At 36.5% G+C, this 20,528-nt stretch overlaps 1 protein-coding gene across 1 annotated transcript; it reads left to right on the plus strand.

The window, feature by feature from the left end:
• Nucleotides 1-14,733: 14,733 nt before the first annotated feature.
• LOC121327603 (terminal nucleotidyltransferase 5C-like) lies at nucleotides 14,734-19,419 on the plus strand. Its single transcript, XM_041271712.1, has 2 exons — nucleotides 14,734-14,826; nucleotides 15,985-19,419. The coding sequence occupies exons 1-2, from the start codon at nucleotides 14,795-14,797 to the stop codon at nucleotides 17,165-17,167; spliced, it is 1,215 nt and encodes a 404-aa protein (XP_041127646.1). The 5' UTR covers nucleotides 14,734-14,794; the 3' UTR covers nucleotides 17,168-19,419.
• Nucleotides 19,420-20,528: the final 1,109 nt, after the last annotated feature.

Below are 20,528 nucleotides of genomic sequence, written 5' to 3' on the forward strand. Positions count from 1 at the left end.
AATATTTCTGGGTTTCAAAGGGTTAATGTTGGTGTGTAACGTGGTGACGGTCCAAGCTTACCCCCAACCACAATCACATTATTCTCTTGAGAATATGGAGGTATTTAAAGGGGAACTAAAAATAACAAGGCTCTCTAAATGCTCCGTACATAAAAAATGCGTCTCGCTGCACCAATTTTGTTCAAAAGTCAAGCGTTTGGCCAGTATTTAAATTTTTTTGTCAGCTTTCTGGGTCATCTGGAAATGCAGACTGCCGTCATATTGGAACCTTCCTGGCGCTGCTGTTATGTCATGTTGTTTACAGCCACCCACACCAGTGAACGCCGGCAGGGTGAATTATGTCAGAATGCAAGGAGTTCGGCTGCAAAAATAACAAAAAGAAAAACAGTAACAAAGTATTTTTGTGTGCCTAAGCTTTTAAACCAACAAAGGGCGGCCATAACAAAACAATGGCTACATAATATAGGAACAGAACATGCGCTGAATAGAATAATATGTGTGACTAGTCAGCGAGTCAACGACAGGACATCACACAAAGCACGAAGGAAGAGAGCCCCAATAAGCTAGAAAAGTAGAACGCCACATTCCCATGACAACGGGGCCTCAGTTTCTAAAGAAAGCCTGATCAAGCTTACAGTATCCATTGATCTCCGGCAAAAATTACTTTAAACTTACTTTAAAATTAAATTAGCTGCTATTTAAGAACTAGAACAAACATTCACGATGGTGCAGTGTTTTGCACCTGACTGCAACCATCAGAATGAAAGAAAAACTTTAAATTCTCTTTTTTTTCGAAGGATAAAAAACAATTCAGAATGTGGTGATAGAGAGATGCAGGTTTGTGCGCTATTATTTTATTATTATTATTATTATTATTATTATTATTATTATTATTATTATTATTATTATTTTATTTTACAAAAAATCTGAAAGGTCATTAAATATAATAACAAATAAATATTGCTGCACCATGATTGCTGTAATCCATAACTATTTTTTTTCTCTAGGTACATGTTCTAACGCAATAAGACGAATAATGTGTTGTGCAGTATGAACTGGTGTGCTACCAAAAGAGACGACAGAATAAATACAGGCAAATAGAATATGTTTGGTACTGTACTACTCATCCAAGTTTCATGATATATAGACTTTAAAAAAATGAAATAATGGTATGTTATTTTACTTTTGTAGGCAACAAGACAGGGAACCTAATGAAAATCCAAAAAATCAAAAATTATGTAATTGTGAGAAAAAAAAAAAAAAGCCCATGCATATAATAAATATGCTGCCCTTGAAGTAATGGATCTCAGCAGGGTTTACCTTTCTTACTCATTTAAAACAAATGTTAGCTTCATTTTAAATGTATAATATTTACATTATATTTCTAATACCGCAAACCAAATTCAAATATTAGTGTAAATATGTTTATGCAAAGAACGCTAGAACAAAACTAATACAAATAATAGATTGACAAGCGAGAGATCCACCTTCAAGCTGCATGTGACCCATTTATTTCAATTGTATGCAAAATGTAATTGCTTTAAGAGACACAGATGTCCTCCCATTAAAACCTGTTTCCTACTACATGAGTTTGAGACTCAAAAGGTTATATTGCCAGCAGGAGCTAATGTAGGCAATAACAACCTATGCAAAATGACAAGAGACTCAACCCAGAGCTGTGGAGGCCCTGGGCAGAGGCTAAGGGGTGAACCCCTCCCTTGTCCCACCTGCACATTGGATGACTTCCACTGCTACTTTGCTTGGAAAACGACTTTAAGGAATCGCTTTAATAATTCAGAATGAAAACTAAAAGATCAGTTGGTTTGACCCTTTGTGGTCCTATATTGGACCAGGTCTGACATCATCAAAAAGACATCAAGCACAGGTCTCTAATCGTTTTTTCTCCAGAAAAAGCCAAGAAAAACTTTCAATGACTAAGTGAGACCAATAGGTGCCGAATGAAGCCGAAAAAAAGAGGTGTATGTGAGCAATACACATAGCCTCTGCACCACATAGATAACACTGACATAAACAAAGAAGACAGCTGCTTCCGCATCCAGCACTCAAAGAATATCACTGATATTTGCAGAGCTTTGAGATGTTATAGTAATAAAATAATGACTTGGATCACATTATTGAGGTGTTTGGTGATAAAACGAGTGATCAGGAGAGGATTTATCAGTATGCACGACTATGAAGAAGCATGTGAAAAATACAGCGAACAAGGGGTGGGGATGCAGATGCACTACTGATGTCCTTTTGATATGCAGTGCCTTTTAAACCTGTTTTACTCTGAGGGTTGGGGGAAAAAAAGATTTTAAACAGCGCGTGTGTAAATAACTGACAAGTGCAGAATAAATGGACTGCTAAGGGTTAATTATTGTTACCTGTTAAAAGGTTATATTAACAATTGTCATAAAATTAAATAGTGTCATGAATTAAACTATAGTATACCACTTTAAGGTGACATACACAGTGCTGTTATGAATGTTTGCGTTTTAAATGTATGTTTTTTTTTTGTTTTTTTACTATGTAGATAGATCTAACTTAGCCTAGTGGGGCCCTGGGCAGTTGTCTGGGCTGCTAGCCTTTAAAACCGGCTCAGCCTCAAGCCAACAAACGTGTTCCAGTTTCAAGCTGAAAACAACATTTAAATGTCAAATTAACCCTTTGCACTCAGTGACTGCATTTACATAAAACATGTTTCAAATCACTACATAATCAAAGTGATACTCTAAGGAAAGAACACGTATACCGATGTTTTCAACCCAAGACATGTTTTTATTAATTGTTTTACTATTTATATGAGGGGAACATTGCAAAAAAAAACAGTGACTTTAGAGCAATCACTCACGTTCCAAACTTGTAAATCAAGTTTGGAACGTGAGTGATTGTAAATAAAATCTGTGTATAAGTCGCACCGGTGTAAATGTGACCACCCGCCACCCACCCCTTTTTGAGACAGCAATTTCAGGAAAAAGTCTATACGTTACACCAGTGTATATATCCTTATACAAAGGTTTTACAATACATGTGACACATTTGAAACAGTGCTCCATCTTTATTGTGCTTTAGAACTTCACATAAAAAAAAACAGTAAAATATTGAAAACAGTGAATTAATGAGGTACCATTACAGAAGGATATAGGATTTGCACATGGACTAACGGTAATTAACCAAATAATGAGTTCTCAAAGTGTGAAATGTCACGGAAGCACTGTACTGATCAGAGGAGCTTGCCAGGCAGAGCTTTCACTGGGGTGTTCTTCAGCCTGATTAGAGACACCAAGAGCTTACCTTGCTTTTACAGGTCAAATTGGCACCACTTTCTGATATACATTCATAATATGGCTAATGGCTCATTTTTTTTCTACCAATAAAAACAACTGCACAAATCAGTCCTGTATTAAATTAAAAGCCTTGAACAGAGCAACATGAAACTAAATATATTGCAGGGTTTTGTTTTTTTTAGCTGGCTTTGTAGTACTTCACTGGCTCCACCTTCACTTCAGGCAACAGAGAATGACACGTCTTTAATTATTTGTCCTTAGTAATTAGGAACTATGAGAATAATGAAATGAGCAATTAAAGATAAACTGAGCAGCATTATTTAATTCAGACAGTGTAAAACCTTGGCAGACCAATTATTTAATTAGTTTGCCTTGCAGCCTGACACCAATGTTTTTTGCTCATTTTTGTCTGCATGCTATGGAGCCTGCATAAGATGCTTAAACTTTATCAACAGTGTTGCTTACTTTACAAATGCACTGTGCGGGGTGGGGTTCAATGTACCTTAATGCAGTCTGCTGTCTGGTATATATTGTTAATAGGTGAGGGAGGGAATTGAAATCAGTTGATGGATTTAGTAAGTGGAATCCAAACCACTTTTTCCAAACATCCCTTCATTGTTATCTGGAATGCCCAAACTTAGATTACTGGATGATCAGGTCATCTTTATATGTGTTCGAAAGACAAACCTGTTCAAAATTTTTTTTTATTTAGGCAATGAAAATAAAAAAAAAGCTGCATTGCTCTATCACTAAACATGTTTCATTTTTATGTAATTTTCACCCTCTCTACCAACTAAAGCAGCTGGTTCACAGAAATATTCCACTTCTCCTTTGATGTTCTCCTCTCTGATAAACAATTCAATCAGCTGACAGAAGTCCAGAGACAGACACAACCTATTTTTCAAGATGATTGTTCTGGAATGCAATTTAAATGCTTAACAAAAGACATGTGTATCTTGCTTTTCTTTGAGCTAAATATGAGGTATAATAACGTATTGTGCGCACTTATACCTGACTTATGATTTAGGAATTTTGGAGGATCACAAGAAAGCAATTTTAACCCAATGTGCAGTACATCTTCTGTACTGCACAACACCACAAAATACAACACAGCCATCATAACAAAAGATGTATTTCTTTGAACTGGTTTTGCTTCTGTTAAAAAAAAAAAAAAAAAACAATGCTTTTGCTTAAAGTAAATTCTACCAACAGGTTCCCATTCACTGTAGAAATTTACTGTGTAACCAGTATCACAAAATTACATTGGTTATTACTGTGGTTTGTTTTCCGCTAATAAATCTCACAAACACTTCCACTGTAATGAATTTAAATGTTTTCGATCAAAGCCATTAGCAATTGAATTGAAGTGGGTACAACGATTAAATACAGCTCTGTACCAACAGTCAATTTCACTTCTAAATCATATGTGCTCTGCAGCAGCCTTAAACACAGATTTCTCAGTCTTGTTCATGCTCATGTAACAGTTGGAACCGAATTGGGGAATTTAATTTGGGCATGAACTTGAAAATGCCTGTTATAGAAGTCCATAAGCAGATCCTAATGTTTAAATTGTATTTACAAGATGAACTAACAATGTATAATCATGTCAAGCATTACCATGATCAGAATTTTAAATGCATAAAAACAATGTGTGACAGGTGTCATTTTCTATGTCCTCCAAATTTTTCTGTTGCCTGTTTTGCGAAGACAAAATATGAATGCCTGTTTGCATTCAAATATGTTTCTTAACTGAAAACAAACTTAACTGATATATTTTTTAATTTCCTAACTGAAAACAAGCAGACCTACAGCCACTGTATGTACATGTAATGTAAATGTGGCATATGTACAGATGGACAGTTTTCCCCTTAAATCCCCACATTCTGATACCCTTAGCTTGCCTTAACCAAGTTCCATTACAATTGAATACATTTCTGTAGAAAACTTTGCACATACATATGTACTGTATGGGCATCTCCTTCTGATTTGACCAAATGGGCAGTGAGTGTGAAATCTGGATTCCCTGCCTGTGGGAATGTCCCAAAGATCTGCCAACAGAGGAAAAGAGTACACAGGCGGGACTGAACTGTGAGCAGAAGGGCTGTACCTCTAAGCGGAATGTACAGTAGAAAATAGGCACATTTTATAGCTACAAAATGAATGTGGAAGCATTGTAGTTTCGCATAGAGTTCAGTAGCATCACAGGAGTTACGTTGATCAGAGAACTAAAAAGTGATTGGCTAACAACAAACAAGCTGATAGCCAGTTCATTTGAATTATAGAAGCATTTTTCTCTCTAATTCAGCTCATTTCTAATTTATTTAACAAAATAATTTTTCTGATAAAATTTAACTGCTGGAAATGAGTGTGTGTGGTTTTGTTTTTTTCATTGAAAATACAGTTTGTTTGCAGAGTCACTGAACATGTGTTTACATTGCAAAATACTTGCATAAGACAACTGTATACTGATAACCTCAAGGTTCTTAGATTAACCATATGACTAAATGAGTGAGGAAAGTCTGCCTAATCAATAGAAAAAAAATGAAACCCCTGCCATAGCACTGTAATAGTGATTCACTGTGATGGGTCTGCAAGGTGGAGGAATATGTGACTACTAATAAGAACATAAGAAAGGTTACAAACGAGAGGAGGCCATTCGGCCCATCTTGCTTGCTTGGTTGTTAGTAGCTTATTGATCCCAGAACCTCATCAAGCAGCTTCTTGAAGGATCCCAGGGTGTCAGCTTTAATGACCTTACTGGGGAGTTGGTTCCAGACTCCCACAATTCTCAGTGTAAAAAAAAAGTGCCTTTTATTTTCTGTTCTGAATGCCCTATGCAGACAGGCTAAAAGAATTGAATCTGTTCAGTCTTGAACAAAGAAGACTACGTGGTGACCTAATTCAAGCATTCAAAATTCTAAAAGGTATTGACAATGTCGACCCAAGGGACTTTTTCGACCTGAAAAAAGAAACAAGGACTAGGGGTCACAAATGGAGATTAGACAAAGGGGCATTCAGAACAGGAAATAGGAGGCACTTTTTTACACAGAGAATCGTGAGGGTCTGGAATCAACTCCCCAGTAATGTTGATGAATCTGACACACTGGGATCCTTCACGAAGCTGCTTGATGAGATTCTGAGATCAATAAGCTACTAACAACCAAATGGGCAAGATGGGCCGAATGGCCTCCTCTCGTTTGTAAACTTTCTTATGTTCTTATCTAATCTCCATTTGTGACCCCTGGTCCTTGTTATTTTTTTCAGGCCAAAAAAGTCCCCTGGGTCAGCATTGTCAAACCTTTTAGAATTTTGAATGCTTGAATCAGATCACCGCATAGTCTTCTTTGTTCAAGACTGAATAGAGTCAATTCTTTTAGCCTGTCTGCATATGACATGCCTTTTAACTCAGGATTAATTCTGGTCACTCTTCTTTGCACTCTTTCTAGAGCAGCAATATCATTTTAGCCTTTCATTCCTTCAGCAATGTTGGGTGTAGGAGTCTACAGTTGTTCTGCTCTCCAGAATGACAATGGAAACGAGACCCTGGTCTCTCTAGGATTTATTGCCTAGTAATTTAATAACTAAAGAAATAAATAGATGTAACCATTAAAATATCAAAATTAGATCTTGTCTTGTTCATGGAGACTGAAACTGAATTCCAACGGGGAAAATCAGTTTTTACTCTATATACCAGCAATACTTTCCATCACACACAATATCACCTGTTTTATTGGTTAAATGCAGGTTAAAACATCACATTAGGAGAATACTGCATTAAACCAACTCACTATTTTCTCTCCTCTATTTTCCCTGAAAAATGTATTTATTTCTTTTTTTGTGTTCAAGGAAACATGCCTGTTTATCTGTTCTTAAATACTAATGGGCGTGTAATAATTCACTTCATTTCCCTGCGGGTACATTAGGTCAGGGGTTCCCAAGCTGTGGGCCGCGGGAGCAATGACATTGTATGTATTTTTTTTCTATTAATAGCGAAAAGGCGGCGCCGGCGGCAGCTGTAACTGTCGAAAAATTAATTGTAACGGTATTATTGGAGGACTGTCAATCAAAGCAGAAATTCACAAATCAGAGCGAACAGATTGTCTACCTGTGGGCGGGATGTAGAGCGATAGCTCTGACAATAGGGCAGCTTTAAGGTCATGTGATCACTCTGCTGGCAGATGTAAACAGTGTGTTTGGTGTTAGTAAAATTACAGTATGTTGAATTCTCTACCAAAGAGTACCTTTTGTAAAGTATAAAGAACGAAAAAGGGCAGCTCCAGAAGTTTGAATGCATTTGTACCGTGGGCTCAGTTTTGAGGAGCTGGAGCTTTTTTTTTTGTTTGTTTTTTTTTTTTTTTTTTTGAAGAAACGTTTTTTGTATTTTGTTGTGAAAAAAGTAACTTATGCAAGGCTCTCGTTTCCCTCTATTGTACGCATTTTTTTTTTTTTTTTTGTACAGGACAGTTCAGCTTGAAAGGTAACGGCTGAACATTTTAGTTACACAGTGTACAAAAATAAGGAGTTAAGATTTATGTTTTTGTGCACGTTGTAGTGGCTTTACCCAAAAGTGACTCCGGTTCAGGTACTTATAAATGTAAATAATAAGAGACAAGCACTTCTTTCTTGTTTGATGACCAAGAAAAATAACTGCATTTCTGCAATGTTCAGTTATACAAAGGTGCTTAATTTAAATGTTTGATTAAAAAAAAAAAGTCTGTTTAAGTTTTTGCAATTTATTTTATTTACTAAAATTAAAATGTTTAAAATAGATATGTTTTCACTCAGTGCATATTCTATGTGATTTCCCTCTTTCACAATATTTATTCAAATGAATGAACCACAGTTTAGATTGGGTTTATTTATAATGTTACAGGTTTAAACAAATAAAATGTTTTTAATTTGACATTTTCCCAAGGAGTGCGAATAGTGTGCCACAGTGCTTATTGCAGCTGAACAGGTGGGCCTCAGGTGAAAAAAAAAAGTTTGGGACCCCCTGAATTAGGTAATAGTTTAGGCTTAGTCTCCAAATATTTGGTTGCAAAAAAAAAAAAAAAAAAAAAAAAATCCTTGACATTGTACTGGCTGGAATGATAAATGCCTACATAGTCATGGGATGTATCAGTGTTTGCTTTTTTAACTGGTTAAGAATTTGATCAATATGTACATTGTTTTAATTAAACTGATCAAACAGCATGCTACACTGTTGTAAGAGAATTACGTAGAGAGGACTTCCGTAACTCAAACAAGATAATGGGAATTAAATTAAATAAAAGACAGACCAACGGAAATATTTTCAGTACAGTACTACCCACAAAAGGTTACCATGTTTTTTTGCAGCTTCCCCATGATGTTATACCATTCAGGCTCCCTTAAATAGCCCACAGCCCACCACCAAGATTACAACTGTGGAATACAGTTCTCACCCCTGGTTCCACATCCCTTCTTTTACTCAAGATGCATCCCCTGAATCCCTTGACAAGAGGTCATTGCCGGTGCAGAGGTGCACCAGTGTTCGTCAATGGGGGCCCATCTGGCAACAACTGCAGACTCCCACTCACATTTGCAAACAGCCACCTTGCACCGCCTCCCTGCTCCGTGCACGAAGGAGCTCAATGCTCCGCAGGGCGCTTGTTGCTGTTTGCGAGACGGAACCACAAGGGTGCCGCCCCAGCATCTTGGACTTGTAATCCCAATTTCTTGATAGCAGTTACAGCCACTTAAATATTGCTTATTTTAATAACTTTGATTTATATTAAATAACATAAAACAATACCATACATATACCATTAGAGACCCTTTAGGGGAATGCTAGGAATAAAATAATCCCAACAATTCAAATAATTACCCTATATTAAAATCCAATTGTGTATATTGTTTTCCTCTGATGTATATTTCTATGCTGATTCCCAGTCTGTTAAGTTCCTCTAGTTAAGTGCTTACAGCAGCTTAACTACTACAAAGTGTTTTATTTTTTTACTATATTTCAGAAGCTCAACTCTTCAGGTTTACAGCTACCTTTCCACCCCTTAATTCATATGTAATTCCAGACTTCAGAAACTGCAGATTTGTATCGTGACCAGATGTCAGTTATTGATTTGTTCATTGGAAACCTTGATATTATTTGCTTTGCAGAATGGAAAATGTTACCTGGTTGTCGGACGTGCAATGACATTTAACAGGAGTGCTTGCACTGATGTCAGCCTGTAAATGCTACGGTGCCTTCATGCACAAGTTGACATGGGTATTAGACATAATGTAAACAGATGTATCTTTCCATTGGAGGTAAGACATTACATAAGTGTATCCAGATCATGATACTTCTGCAACAAGACTTGTTCCTGAATGAAATCAATGGCTATTGGAGGAACAGAAAACCAGCAGCACAGTTGCAGGAGGGAACATGATCTGGATACACTATGAAACTCTTAAATAAAAGCCACTGTCTTAGTGACAGCTGAGGGAAGTGGTTGGTTTTAATAATCAGATGACAGACTAGAAATACATGTTACTTAACCAGGTAGCCATTAATGGGGATTATTCTTTCAATCCTCCATCTTAAGTTAAGACTTTTTGACTTTATTGAAGTGCAGTATAGTGTGTGCAAGTTCCACAATGAGAGGCTTTATGGCACTCATGGCTTTGAAGGCAGTTCAGTAACATCTACACTGATGTGTTAAATCGCCTTGATAAACTGTCAGTCATGTTTTTTTTGTCAAGATCCCACACAGCCAGATGATATAAAATAAACCAATCAGATTCTTCATTAATGTTTGACATCATGTACATCAATCTGCAACAAAGACGTCATAATTTTTTCTATTTATTTATTCTAGTGTCTTTCATCCATATCTTCAATTATAATGAAGAAAACTCCAGAAATTACATTGAACAGAAAATGCTGTTTTGAGTGCTTTTTTCTTCCAGATGTGGTTATTCTAATGTTAATATCATGTACACAAAACTTGAACTCATGCTTTATTCATGTTTAAAGATTTTCTCTTAATTTTTTTATGTTTCAACTTTAAAGGAGTCATCTTATTAGTTCGAACAATATTATCACTGCCCTGCTTCTCTGTTCTTGAAATGATGAGGGTTCTACGGTGCATACTGCTGGTGTTTAAATCATTAAAGGAAGAAGACTCTGACAAAACATCTCTAAAAGTGTTTTTTATCTTTAAAAATAAGTATGATGACAGGATTTGTTGTAATTTAATATTTAAACTACGGTGGTTTCCACTTTAAATCGATTGAAAAAAATATATGTTTGTTGCTTTGATGTTTTTTATACCATAATTTGGGATATGCAGGTATTTAAAAGTGGTTTCAAATGACTTCATGTGCTGCAGTCTTAAACTCTCTAATGGTGCTGCAGATTTTCACTCTCAACCCCTCTTAATTGTTAATTGTCATCTGATGAATCATATCATTAAATCAGTGAAATGTTCTAGATCCAAGATAAAAGGACACATAGTAAGAAGAAAACACAGTTTAGGATTCCAGATTCCCTGTAACATGTAGTATATATGTATGCATGCAGTCATTTTAAGAGTCAGACAAACAGTTTAATCACAATATCATTAATTTGCATGTTCATACTGTTCTAAAGAATAGTAGACTTTTAATTTGCCAAATGGGAGCAGCAGGTTTTAAATCCTGTACCTTCAGCAAATGTTTAGATAGGCCTCTGCCAGCTAAATGTACTTAACCCTAGTTTATTTAGATTGTCATTTTAACTTTGCACAAGAATCTTGCTGAGAAGCTTCTTGTTGCTCCCGTCTCCCGTTTTCATATTCAGGATATGAAAATATTTGAAACACAACACTAGTGATAAACTGCTTCATCCTGACACCTTTTCTGCAGGCCAAAAGATCTTACTGCTACAAAACCATTGGAGTGAGATGGGGCTACAACAAGAAAATGTCTGGTACCAGTAATGTGCAAATTTTCTTTAATAGCGTCTTTGAAATATCAGAATATCCCATATTCATGTACAGGCAGATTTTCAACAGAGGAAAAGGAGGACAAATGATAATAGTGATGCTAATAAGAGGTTGTGAAATGGATTTTGTTACAGTATAAACAACTGCCATCCCCCCAAAAGAAAAAAAGAAAGAGACATTTGTATAATGAGATGACAAAGATCTAATCTGCAAACACAAGGTCAGTAACCTGTCTGACCTGTGAGGCCTTGACTTAAGTCTACCACAAACAGATTAGATCCTTGCCATCATTTCCATGAAAGCTACTTTTAAGTGAGTGGGGGTGCATTGGAAAACCAAAGGAACAATAACAGCTACAAGCTGCAAAATGGAAGGACACTGTGACCGTGCATCAGATATGGAGTGTTCTGAAACACTGTAAACCTTAACCACAAACATGTTCTGGTTTCTTACTGGTTTAAATAACCCAGCACTAAACTATTCATACTCCATGCATAGTTAGACAGCTATTTCATTCCTAATTACTAACCAGTTCAATTATACAGCCCTGTTAAGGTAAGGTAAATAACTTCTGAAAAAAAGGAGTTCCCAGATCATGACTCAGAAGGCATACACACAAACAGGACAATAAAGCAGTCCTAATATAAAGTATTAGCACACATGCTCCCTGTGTGACCAAAAACTGCAACCTGTTTTTGTCTGCTGACTCAAGCAGTATGGGTCATAGTATTACACTATATGTTGCATTTCACACAACCCCCCGCCCCCCCATCCCCTTTCAAAAAACACTCACCTGTATGGAAAATAGTGTTGCATTTGTGGGAAACTGTCAACTGTAGACAGTATGTAGAATAAAACATATTGTATTCATTTTCATAACTGGGGGAAAAACTAATTTAGGATATTTTTAGTCATTTACTTTAGTCATGCCTTTTGACCAAACTGAAAGAAGCAGTTTTCAAAGCACATTTTCAAAAGGGTTCAGCTAAATGAGAAGTGTCTTTATGGTAACGTGCCTTAAATATGTTGAAGTGCCCCCTGTTTAAATGGCTGGATGATGAAAAACACCTGTCAGAAGACTAAAGCTGCCACTTAAATGTTTTTGTAAACATGTATATTCCAGGGGTGAGACTATTGAAGCGTGCGTGGATTAGCCAATCTAGATTGATGTAAGGAAATGATGTAGAAATGCATTATGGTAGTGGGATGATAATAGTGGTACAAGTGTGCTTTGGGGCCTGGAGGGCAAAATGGTAAACAGATAAAAAAAAAAAAAAAAAAAAACCCATACAAATAGACGTACTTGACTGATGGAAAAAGCTAATTGAAAGCATTAATTATTGATGCAGGAAACAGAGTGAGAATATTATACAAAAGTTTTTTTTTTGTTTATACTTCTGATATGGGTATGGAGTTGGATATGAAGCTGCCAAATCTGTTCTGCAGAGTTCTTTTGGGGTGCAAATGTAATTGCATTTGAATTTTGCCCTATCAAAATATGGAATCTTATACAGAGGGACATCACATAAGGGCAAGAATAAAACAGTTGGTTTTGATTGGTCTGTAAAATATGTAATTTCAAAGGGATTCACTTGGCGTATCCCTTCCAAATTTAAGTGTAAACCTTTAGGTTGAGTTTCGGGGTGGGGGTGAGGGGATTGGTAAGTCGTGTCAATCCTTCCCCTATCTCTAATCTCCCTGTCAATCACTTTCCCACTTCTATATAATTCTCCTGTTTCCTCTTTTTCATTTTCACATGGTAAATGCTAATGTTGAGGACAATAATATATTTAGGACATTTATGTAACATAGTTTATTTTTAAGTTTTATCTGAATTGCACCACCTCTCTGCACACCTTGGCTTTCAGAGATATAAAATATTTGGTAGCAGTCAAATGACTTTGGGAGCAATCCTCCATTCTCTTAATGGCTCAGGATGTGAGGATACACATATTAAAACAACCCATGACTGATGAAAGAGGCAACACTACATATAACACAGGAGACATTAACAGAATAAAAGTCAATACCACAGAATGTTTTACGCAGACATACTACTGGTACATAGTATAACAATAATAATTCAGTATGTACTGCAATATATTCTATATATTTGTTTTCACTCTGTTGTAGACTACAATGGTTGGATTTTTATCTCAGCTTATACTTGCTTATTAGATGAAACAGTAGTATTTGCAAATTTGTATATGAATCAGCCTACTTTGCCAGTTAATGGCCAGCAAATTACATATTATGTGGCTGTACCCTTGACAGTGCATATACCTATTGTGGTAAGAGCACACAAAATGGGCAAGTTCCTGGTTGAAGTCAAGTGAGCAATGCTAAAGGGCATTAATGGAGGAGTAGGTGGTTTTAAAACCAATTGTACTACACTTCTGCATGCTCTCCACTCCTCCCCCTCTCCTTATAATGGTTTTGTTCAAATGTGCTGCAGTTTGACCAAATTGTGTGCAGAATTTTTGGTATTTAGCCCACACTTTTCAGTATATGGGACATAACTTATTTGACTAATTATTGATTTATTAATCCTGATATGTATCATCTCCATGTTGTATGCCAGTTTCTATCCCAATGGGCAAAACAGCTGATCTTTTATTTTGTATTGGTAGATCAGTGCTTGGTTGGCTTTAAATTACTTAACTATTTCACTGTTTCAATAGAAGCTTGCAAATCTTATAACTTGTAAATCACTTTTAAGAATGATTTCAAAATTGGTATACCTTCAATGGTGGGGGATGATCCAATGCACAGTTGAAGACTGACAAAACACCAGCTACGAGCTATAAATTGATATCAATAGATATAGGAGCACAATAATTTGCAAATGTCCTGTTTATTTTCCAGTACGATTTTCAACCATTTAAAAAGTTGGCTACTTACTTTTTTTCCACCTAAAACAATTAATTTTTTGTCATCTACCTTTCTTTATATTAATATGTATCAGTATTGATGATCTCCTCAATATCAATTTCCTGAAATGTAATATTTTGATTCCGTGTATATTATTATTTATATTTATATTATTTAATAATAATAATAATAATAATAACTCCAATCATGTAGCCAGACTCTAATAAATGTATCTGAAAATTCGCTCCCTCTACTCCGATATATGTCTCGTGGCACTGTATTTGAATTTTGCGAGAGCTTCCTGCTACTTGGCAACACAGGAACCTCTGCCAATCAGGGCTGAACAAACAGCGGAGCGATATCCATCACTAGTGTCCAATAGTTTTATTTAACCTAATATTACTTCAGTAAGTCTCCTTTTTTGCTGTCATATAACGCCAGGTATAAAAAATAAGCACATACATTAAATAAACAGAAATATATACATATACATTTTGTTTTTCAAAGAAGTAAGGAAAAAAAAAAAAAATAGTTCCAATCGGTGGAAGGCATCTTCTGTAGGATTCCTCAGTGAGTTATTAGGTGTATAAAATAGTTTCCCAGCGGCTCAGAACACATCAGTTACATTTCTTGGTGTGAAATGTGCACGCAAACGTGTGTATAATAAGTTTTTGTTTTGTCTTTGACAGTTGAATGTATGAAGAGGAAAAGTCTTTATTTTGCCAGTAGGTATATTTTTATTTATATTTTACATATATTCGGTTTCATGCGCTTGCTGGTTTCTTATTGTTGTAAACACTTTGTGGGATTATTATTATTATTATTATTATTATTATTATTATTATTATTATTATTATTATTATTATTTAATACTGTAGCAGTGTTTTTAAAGCAAGATTAGAACAAAATGTAAATAGTCGCGTGCTTCCAATTGTTTCGGGCATCCACGTCCAGGAATGCTTTACTAAATTGAGGTTTAAACTTTGAAACTTCTTAATATCACTGCTTAAATTCTCATAATCTGTAGGAATACAAATACATCGGGGTTTTCAAAGTTGTTTTTTGTCTTACCCTGAGTTACTTGTATGGATTTGTAACTCTACGGTATGCTTTACAAACTTTATTAAAATGATACCAGTTTATGCGTTTTTATTTATTTCTTTTTTTGTCTTTTAAGTTAAAGTTTCTTAAAAACATCATGATGCAAGTGGTGCTTCAGCACACGCTTCGTTACGTATGCTTAATGAGTTTCTGAATGTCCAGGAATTTTTACAGATATGTAAATACATATGTAGAGAATGTTAAATTCTACACCACTGTAGTAAATTCTCATTTTAGTTTCAAATAACTGTTTCTAAAAACGTGGCAAACTAATTTTGTCTAGATATTTTAAGTTTTTTTTTTTTTTTTTTAATTGTGAAATTTTGGATTACTAAAAATTTGCCGTTGGAGCTAGTATTTTATATAAGATGAGTAACATGTCGGTGATATTAAAACGTGTTTAGTCTAATGCACGTTGTTCAAGATTGTTTAATACAAACATGGTACTGTTAGCAGGTGTGTGTTGTGTTTTGTTTTATTTGAATACTAATCTGAGTAAACGCGTTTATGTATTTATGATAGTAACAGTTATTTATAATTTAAATTATAACTTAAATTACTGTGAAAGAGGACCTTATTGCCTGACTTGCACTTTCTAATGATTGGCTCCAGGTATTGATTGACCTTATGTACACTGCCAGTTTGTGTTGTCATAATTCACTCTCCACATGGCCCTTGTGCTGTCAGAGCACCATGACCTTGTTTGTACCACATGTTTATGCTGTGTTTGTAACCTTTCTTTTCTAACCTGTATCCTAACTTTTTTTTTTTTTTCACCATAGATTTGAGAACCTACAAGACACTAAAATGGCAGAAATTGCAGTCCTTGAATGCAGGTCTCGTAGTGTGCTGAGCTGGGAACAAGTAAACCGCTTAAATGAGGTCCTGACCGAGGCTGTCCCTGTTCATGGACGTGGCAACTTCCCTACTCTGGAGATAAGACTAAAGGACATTGTCCAGATAGTCAGAAACCGCCTGGACGAGAAAGGAATTAAAGTCAGAGATATCTGTTTAAATGGGTCCACTGCCAGTCATGTTTTGGTGGAAGACAATGGCTGGTGTTACAAGGATCTGGATCTAATCTTTAGGGTGGATCTCCCAAGTGAGACAGAATTCAAGATTATCAAAGATGTAGTTTTGAGTGCGCTATTAGATTTCCTGCCAGAAGGGGTGAACAAGAACAAAATTACGTCCATGACTCTCAAAGAGGCGTATGTTCAAAAACTGGTGAAAGTTTCCACAGAACTGGACCGCTGGAGCTTAATTTCCCTGTCAAACAACAATGGCAGAAACGTGGAGTTGAAATTTGTCGACTCAATCCGACGGCAATTTGAATTTAGTGTTGACTCCTTTCAAATAATCCTGGACTCCTTGCTCTTTTATTATGACTGCTCAGAGAACCCCATGTCAAAGCATTTCCATCCAACTGTAATTGGCGAGAGTGTGTACGGAGACTTTGAGGTTGCGTTGGACCATCTGAAGAACAAAGTTATAGCCACCAAGAACCCAGAGGAGATCCGTGGTGGTGGGCTGCTGAAATACTGCAATCTTCTGGTCAGGGACTTCAAGCCGACAGATGAGGAGGAATTCAAAAGCCTGGAGCGCTACATGTGTTCCCGGTTTTTCATAGACTTCCCTGACATTGTGGAGCAACAGAGGAAGCTGGAATCCTACCTGCAGAGCCATTTTATTGGTGAGGAAAAAAGCAAGTATGATTACCTCCTGATCTTGCGCCAGGTGGTCAATGAGAGCACAGTGTGCCTTATGGGACATGAGAGGAGGCAGACTCTGAACTTGATCTCTCTTATTGCCTTCCGGGTTCTAGCTGAGCAGAACGCCATACCTGATGCATCCAACGTCACCTGTTACTACCAGCCAGCCCCCTATGTCAGAGACTTGAATTTCAGTAATTATTACATAGCCTCTTGCAACCAGTCTTATCCAACTTGGCTGCCATGCAGTTGAGCAAGAGAAAAGTCACTTCATAGGGGTAGGGGGTGTAAAGGGTCCAAGAATTGAAGGTATTGGTATCTGTCCACTTGGACGAAAGTAATAAATCATAAAGTGGACAGTGATTTCAACATTTAGAAATTGATGGCTTTGTTTTGTTTCTTTGAGTTGCTGTTTTAGTTTTCTTGAGCCCCTACAGACATTTAATTACATTTTTAACTCTTTACTTGTTGGGGTGGGGTCTGCAAAAATGAGCTTTAACTAGCTTGTGTTGCAGATGTACTCTACAAATTCAGAATACTTTTTTGAGGGGCTTTATAGTTTGTGGCCATAAATCCTGTTTTGAATTGGAAAATGATAAAAAAAATAATTGGAGGGGGAATCCAAAAGTTTAAAAGTTGTTGGATATTAAGTCTTGCGTTTATTAATAGCTATCCAAACACCAAAAAAATTACAAAAGTGGGGTTTAAAAAAAAAAAAAAAAAAAAAAAAAAATTAAATGTACAAAAATAAAAGGTTGGTGAATATTGCATATTAACGTTTGAACAAATACATTGTATGTGTGGGTGAAATTATTTATGTAATTAAAATTAAGTACAGTGGGTAACAGCCTAAGAGTTGGGCTTGGAAGACCCTTCAGACATTGGTGCTTTATTATTTAAATTGTATAGTCATGTTGTTATTTTGTATACATGGATAGTGTGACAGACAAGTTTAATGATTCATAAATTCTACTTGCCCTTGTATAACTGTTATTCTCTGCTTTTCCCTTTTACTGGCAGTCAACCCACTCTGCTCATCGTATAACTTTACAGTATATCCATTAGGTTTGTTCAGTGCTCTTTCCAAGCAGGGCAATTCAGGTATAGTATGCAAGACCACTTTTTTTTTTTTTTTTTTTTTTTAAAGAAGTTTTTGGTAGGCTTGGGAATCTACTCCAGAAATGTGCCTATGACTGTGAATCATTTTTTCAGAATGTCCTGGGGACCCCTTTGTGTCTTGGTTTTCATTACAACTGAGCTGTCCATTACCTAACTTGACCCTTTTAATTGAACTGATAATTAAACCTTTTGTAATTGTTGTCAACTCTTAAACGGTTGCTGAGTTCAAATGACTTATGAAACGTTGCAGCTGACTTGAACTCTGCAGTTGTTTAAGAGCTGAAAACAATTAAAAAGGCCTAATTTAAGCAAGTTATCAGTTCAATTAAGGGTCCGGTTAAGTAGTGGAGAGCTCGGGATGAGCCATTTAAAGTAACAGCAAGCTATAATTGGCTCTGGAAGGTTAAATGTGTGGTCATGGCGCATATTATTTATATACAGAACTATCTGTCATAAATAAGGTTGTCTGATCCATTCAGCATTTTATAGTTAAATTAAATACATGAATATATAAATAAATAAAAAGAATAATTAACCAGTCCATTTTTAGACCTGGAAGTAAATTACAGTGGCTCCTTGTGGCGTTTTTTTAGCAGCTAAATATTTCAACTGAGAACGTTTTGCATTGCTGAAATGCAGCAAGGCTTTAGTTTTAGATTTCAAGAGTTTATAACGGCAATAAGGGAAGTTGCCAGGTACTTTTCCAAAACAACCTGGCATTTAGTGGATCAAACTGGCCTGACAATGGTCTCTTGCTGCAGTCCAAGAATCCCAGCGACCATTACTTTCACACCAACATGTACCAAAACAAAAAAGATCTCTGATTTGTAGCATCTTGTAATTCTTCAATTGTGGTTCAAGCATGCAGAAACGTGTAGTGTGGTGTGTGGTGTGTTATCTGATTTAACATGGGTTTGCTGACCTCCCCTCCTGGAGAGCTGTATACTTCATGACCGGGTCACTGTAGACTTCTGTGGAAGAAAACTGGCATGTACCTGGGTCAGAGCATGATGGACTTTACCCAGGTAGCTGTAGATTAGGAACCTGTAATATATGTGAGGTTGGAGTCTTTCATATTGCTACATTTTCAGTAAAGTTGCAATATTCTGAGTCCAAAAATAATTCAAGTGCCTAAATGTTTACTTAATCTATAGATTTAAAAAAATAAAATAAATAATAACCTGAGGTATCAATGAAAATGTGTTTAGTTTTTTTATATATGTGTTAATATATTTTTGTTAAATTGTGAATCCTCTGTAAACGACTAGCGTAATACTATATTGGCTGGAGAATCCACTATTCCACCTTGTCTGTGTGTGCATATACACGTGTGTGTGTGTGTCTATATACAGTGCCTTGCAAAAGTATTCAGACCCCTGACCAATTCTCTCAAATTACTGAATTATAAATGGTACATTGAAATTTCACTCTGTTTGATATTTTATTTTAAAACACTTACTCAAAATCAATTATTGTAAGGTGACATTGGTTTTATGTTGGGAAATATTTTTAAGAAAAATAAAAAACTGAAATATCTTGCTTGCATAAGTATTCAACCCCCACACATTAATATTTGGTAGAGCCACCTTTCGCTGCAATAACAGCTTGGAGTCTTTTGGGGTAAGTATGTACCAGCTTTGCACACAGTGTTGGAGTGATTTTAGCCCATTCTTCCTGGCAGATTTGCTCCAAGTTGTTGAGGTTGGTTGGGCGACGCTTGTGGACCGCAATTTTCAAATAGTGCCACAGATTCTCAATGGGATTGAGATCAGGACTTTGACTGGGCCACTGTAGTGAGCCACTCCAATGTTGCTTTGACCTTTTGCTTGGGATCATTGTCCTGCTGAAAGGTGAATTTCTTCCCAAGCTTCAGTTTTTTAGTGGACTGAAGCAGATTCTCTTGCAGTATTTTCCTGTATTTTGCTCCATCCATTCTTCCTTCGATTGTAACAAGATGCCCAGTCCCCGCTGATGAGAAGCATCCCCACAGCATGATGCTGCCACCACCATACTTCACTGTAGGGATGGTGTGTCTTGAGGCATGGGCAGTGTTAGGTTTGCGCCACACATAGCGCTTTGAGTTTTGGCCAGAAAGCTCTATCTTGGTCTCATCTGACCACAAAACCTTTTCTCACATCGCAGCTGGGTCACTCTCATGCTTTCTGGCAAACTCCAGACGTGCTTTCAGATGGTACTTTTTGAGTAACTGTTTCTTTCTTGCCACCCGTCCATACAGGCTAGTGTTATGCAGAGCTCGTGATATGGTTGACTGGTGCACAATTACTCCACTCCCAGCCTCTGAACTCTGTAGCTCCTTCAAATGTTGGAGCCTCTGTGGCTTCTCCCACAAGTCTCCTTCTTGTTTGAGCGCTGAGTTTTGAGGGATGGCATTTTCTAGGCAGTGGCTGGGTGGTGTGATGCAGCTTCCACTTCCTGATTATTGATCCAACTATGCTCACCGGGATATCCAAACACTTGGATATTATTTTGTACCC

This window comes from Polyodon spathula, chromosome 15 (assembly GCF_017654505.1).
Source record: "Polyodon spathula isolate WHYD16114869_AA chromosome 15, ASM1765450v1, whole genome shotgun sequence".
NCBI lineage: Eukaryota > Metazoa > Chordata > Actinopteri > Acipenseriformes > Polyodontidae > Polyodon > Polyodon spathula.

What these genes read in the sequence shown, in the direction of transcription:
- LOC121327603 (XM_041271712.1), top strand. Translation starts at nt 14,795, where the DNA reads ATGTATGAAGAGGAAAAGTCTTTATTTTGCCA. An exon ending in GAAAAGTCTTTATTTTGCCA is followed by an intron (nt 14,827 to 15,984) that starts GTAGGTATATTT and finishes TTTTCACCATAG; the next exon opens with ATTTGAGAACCTACAAGACA.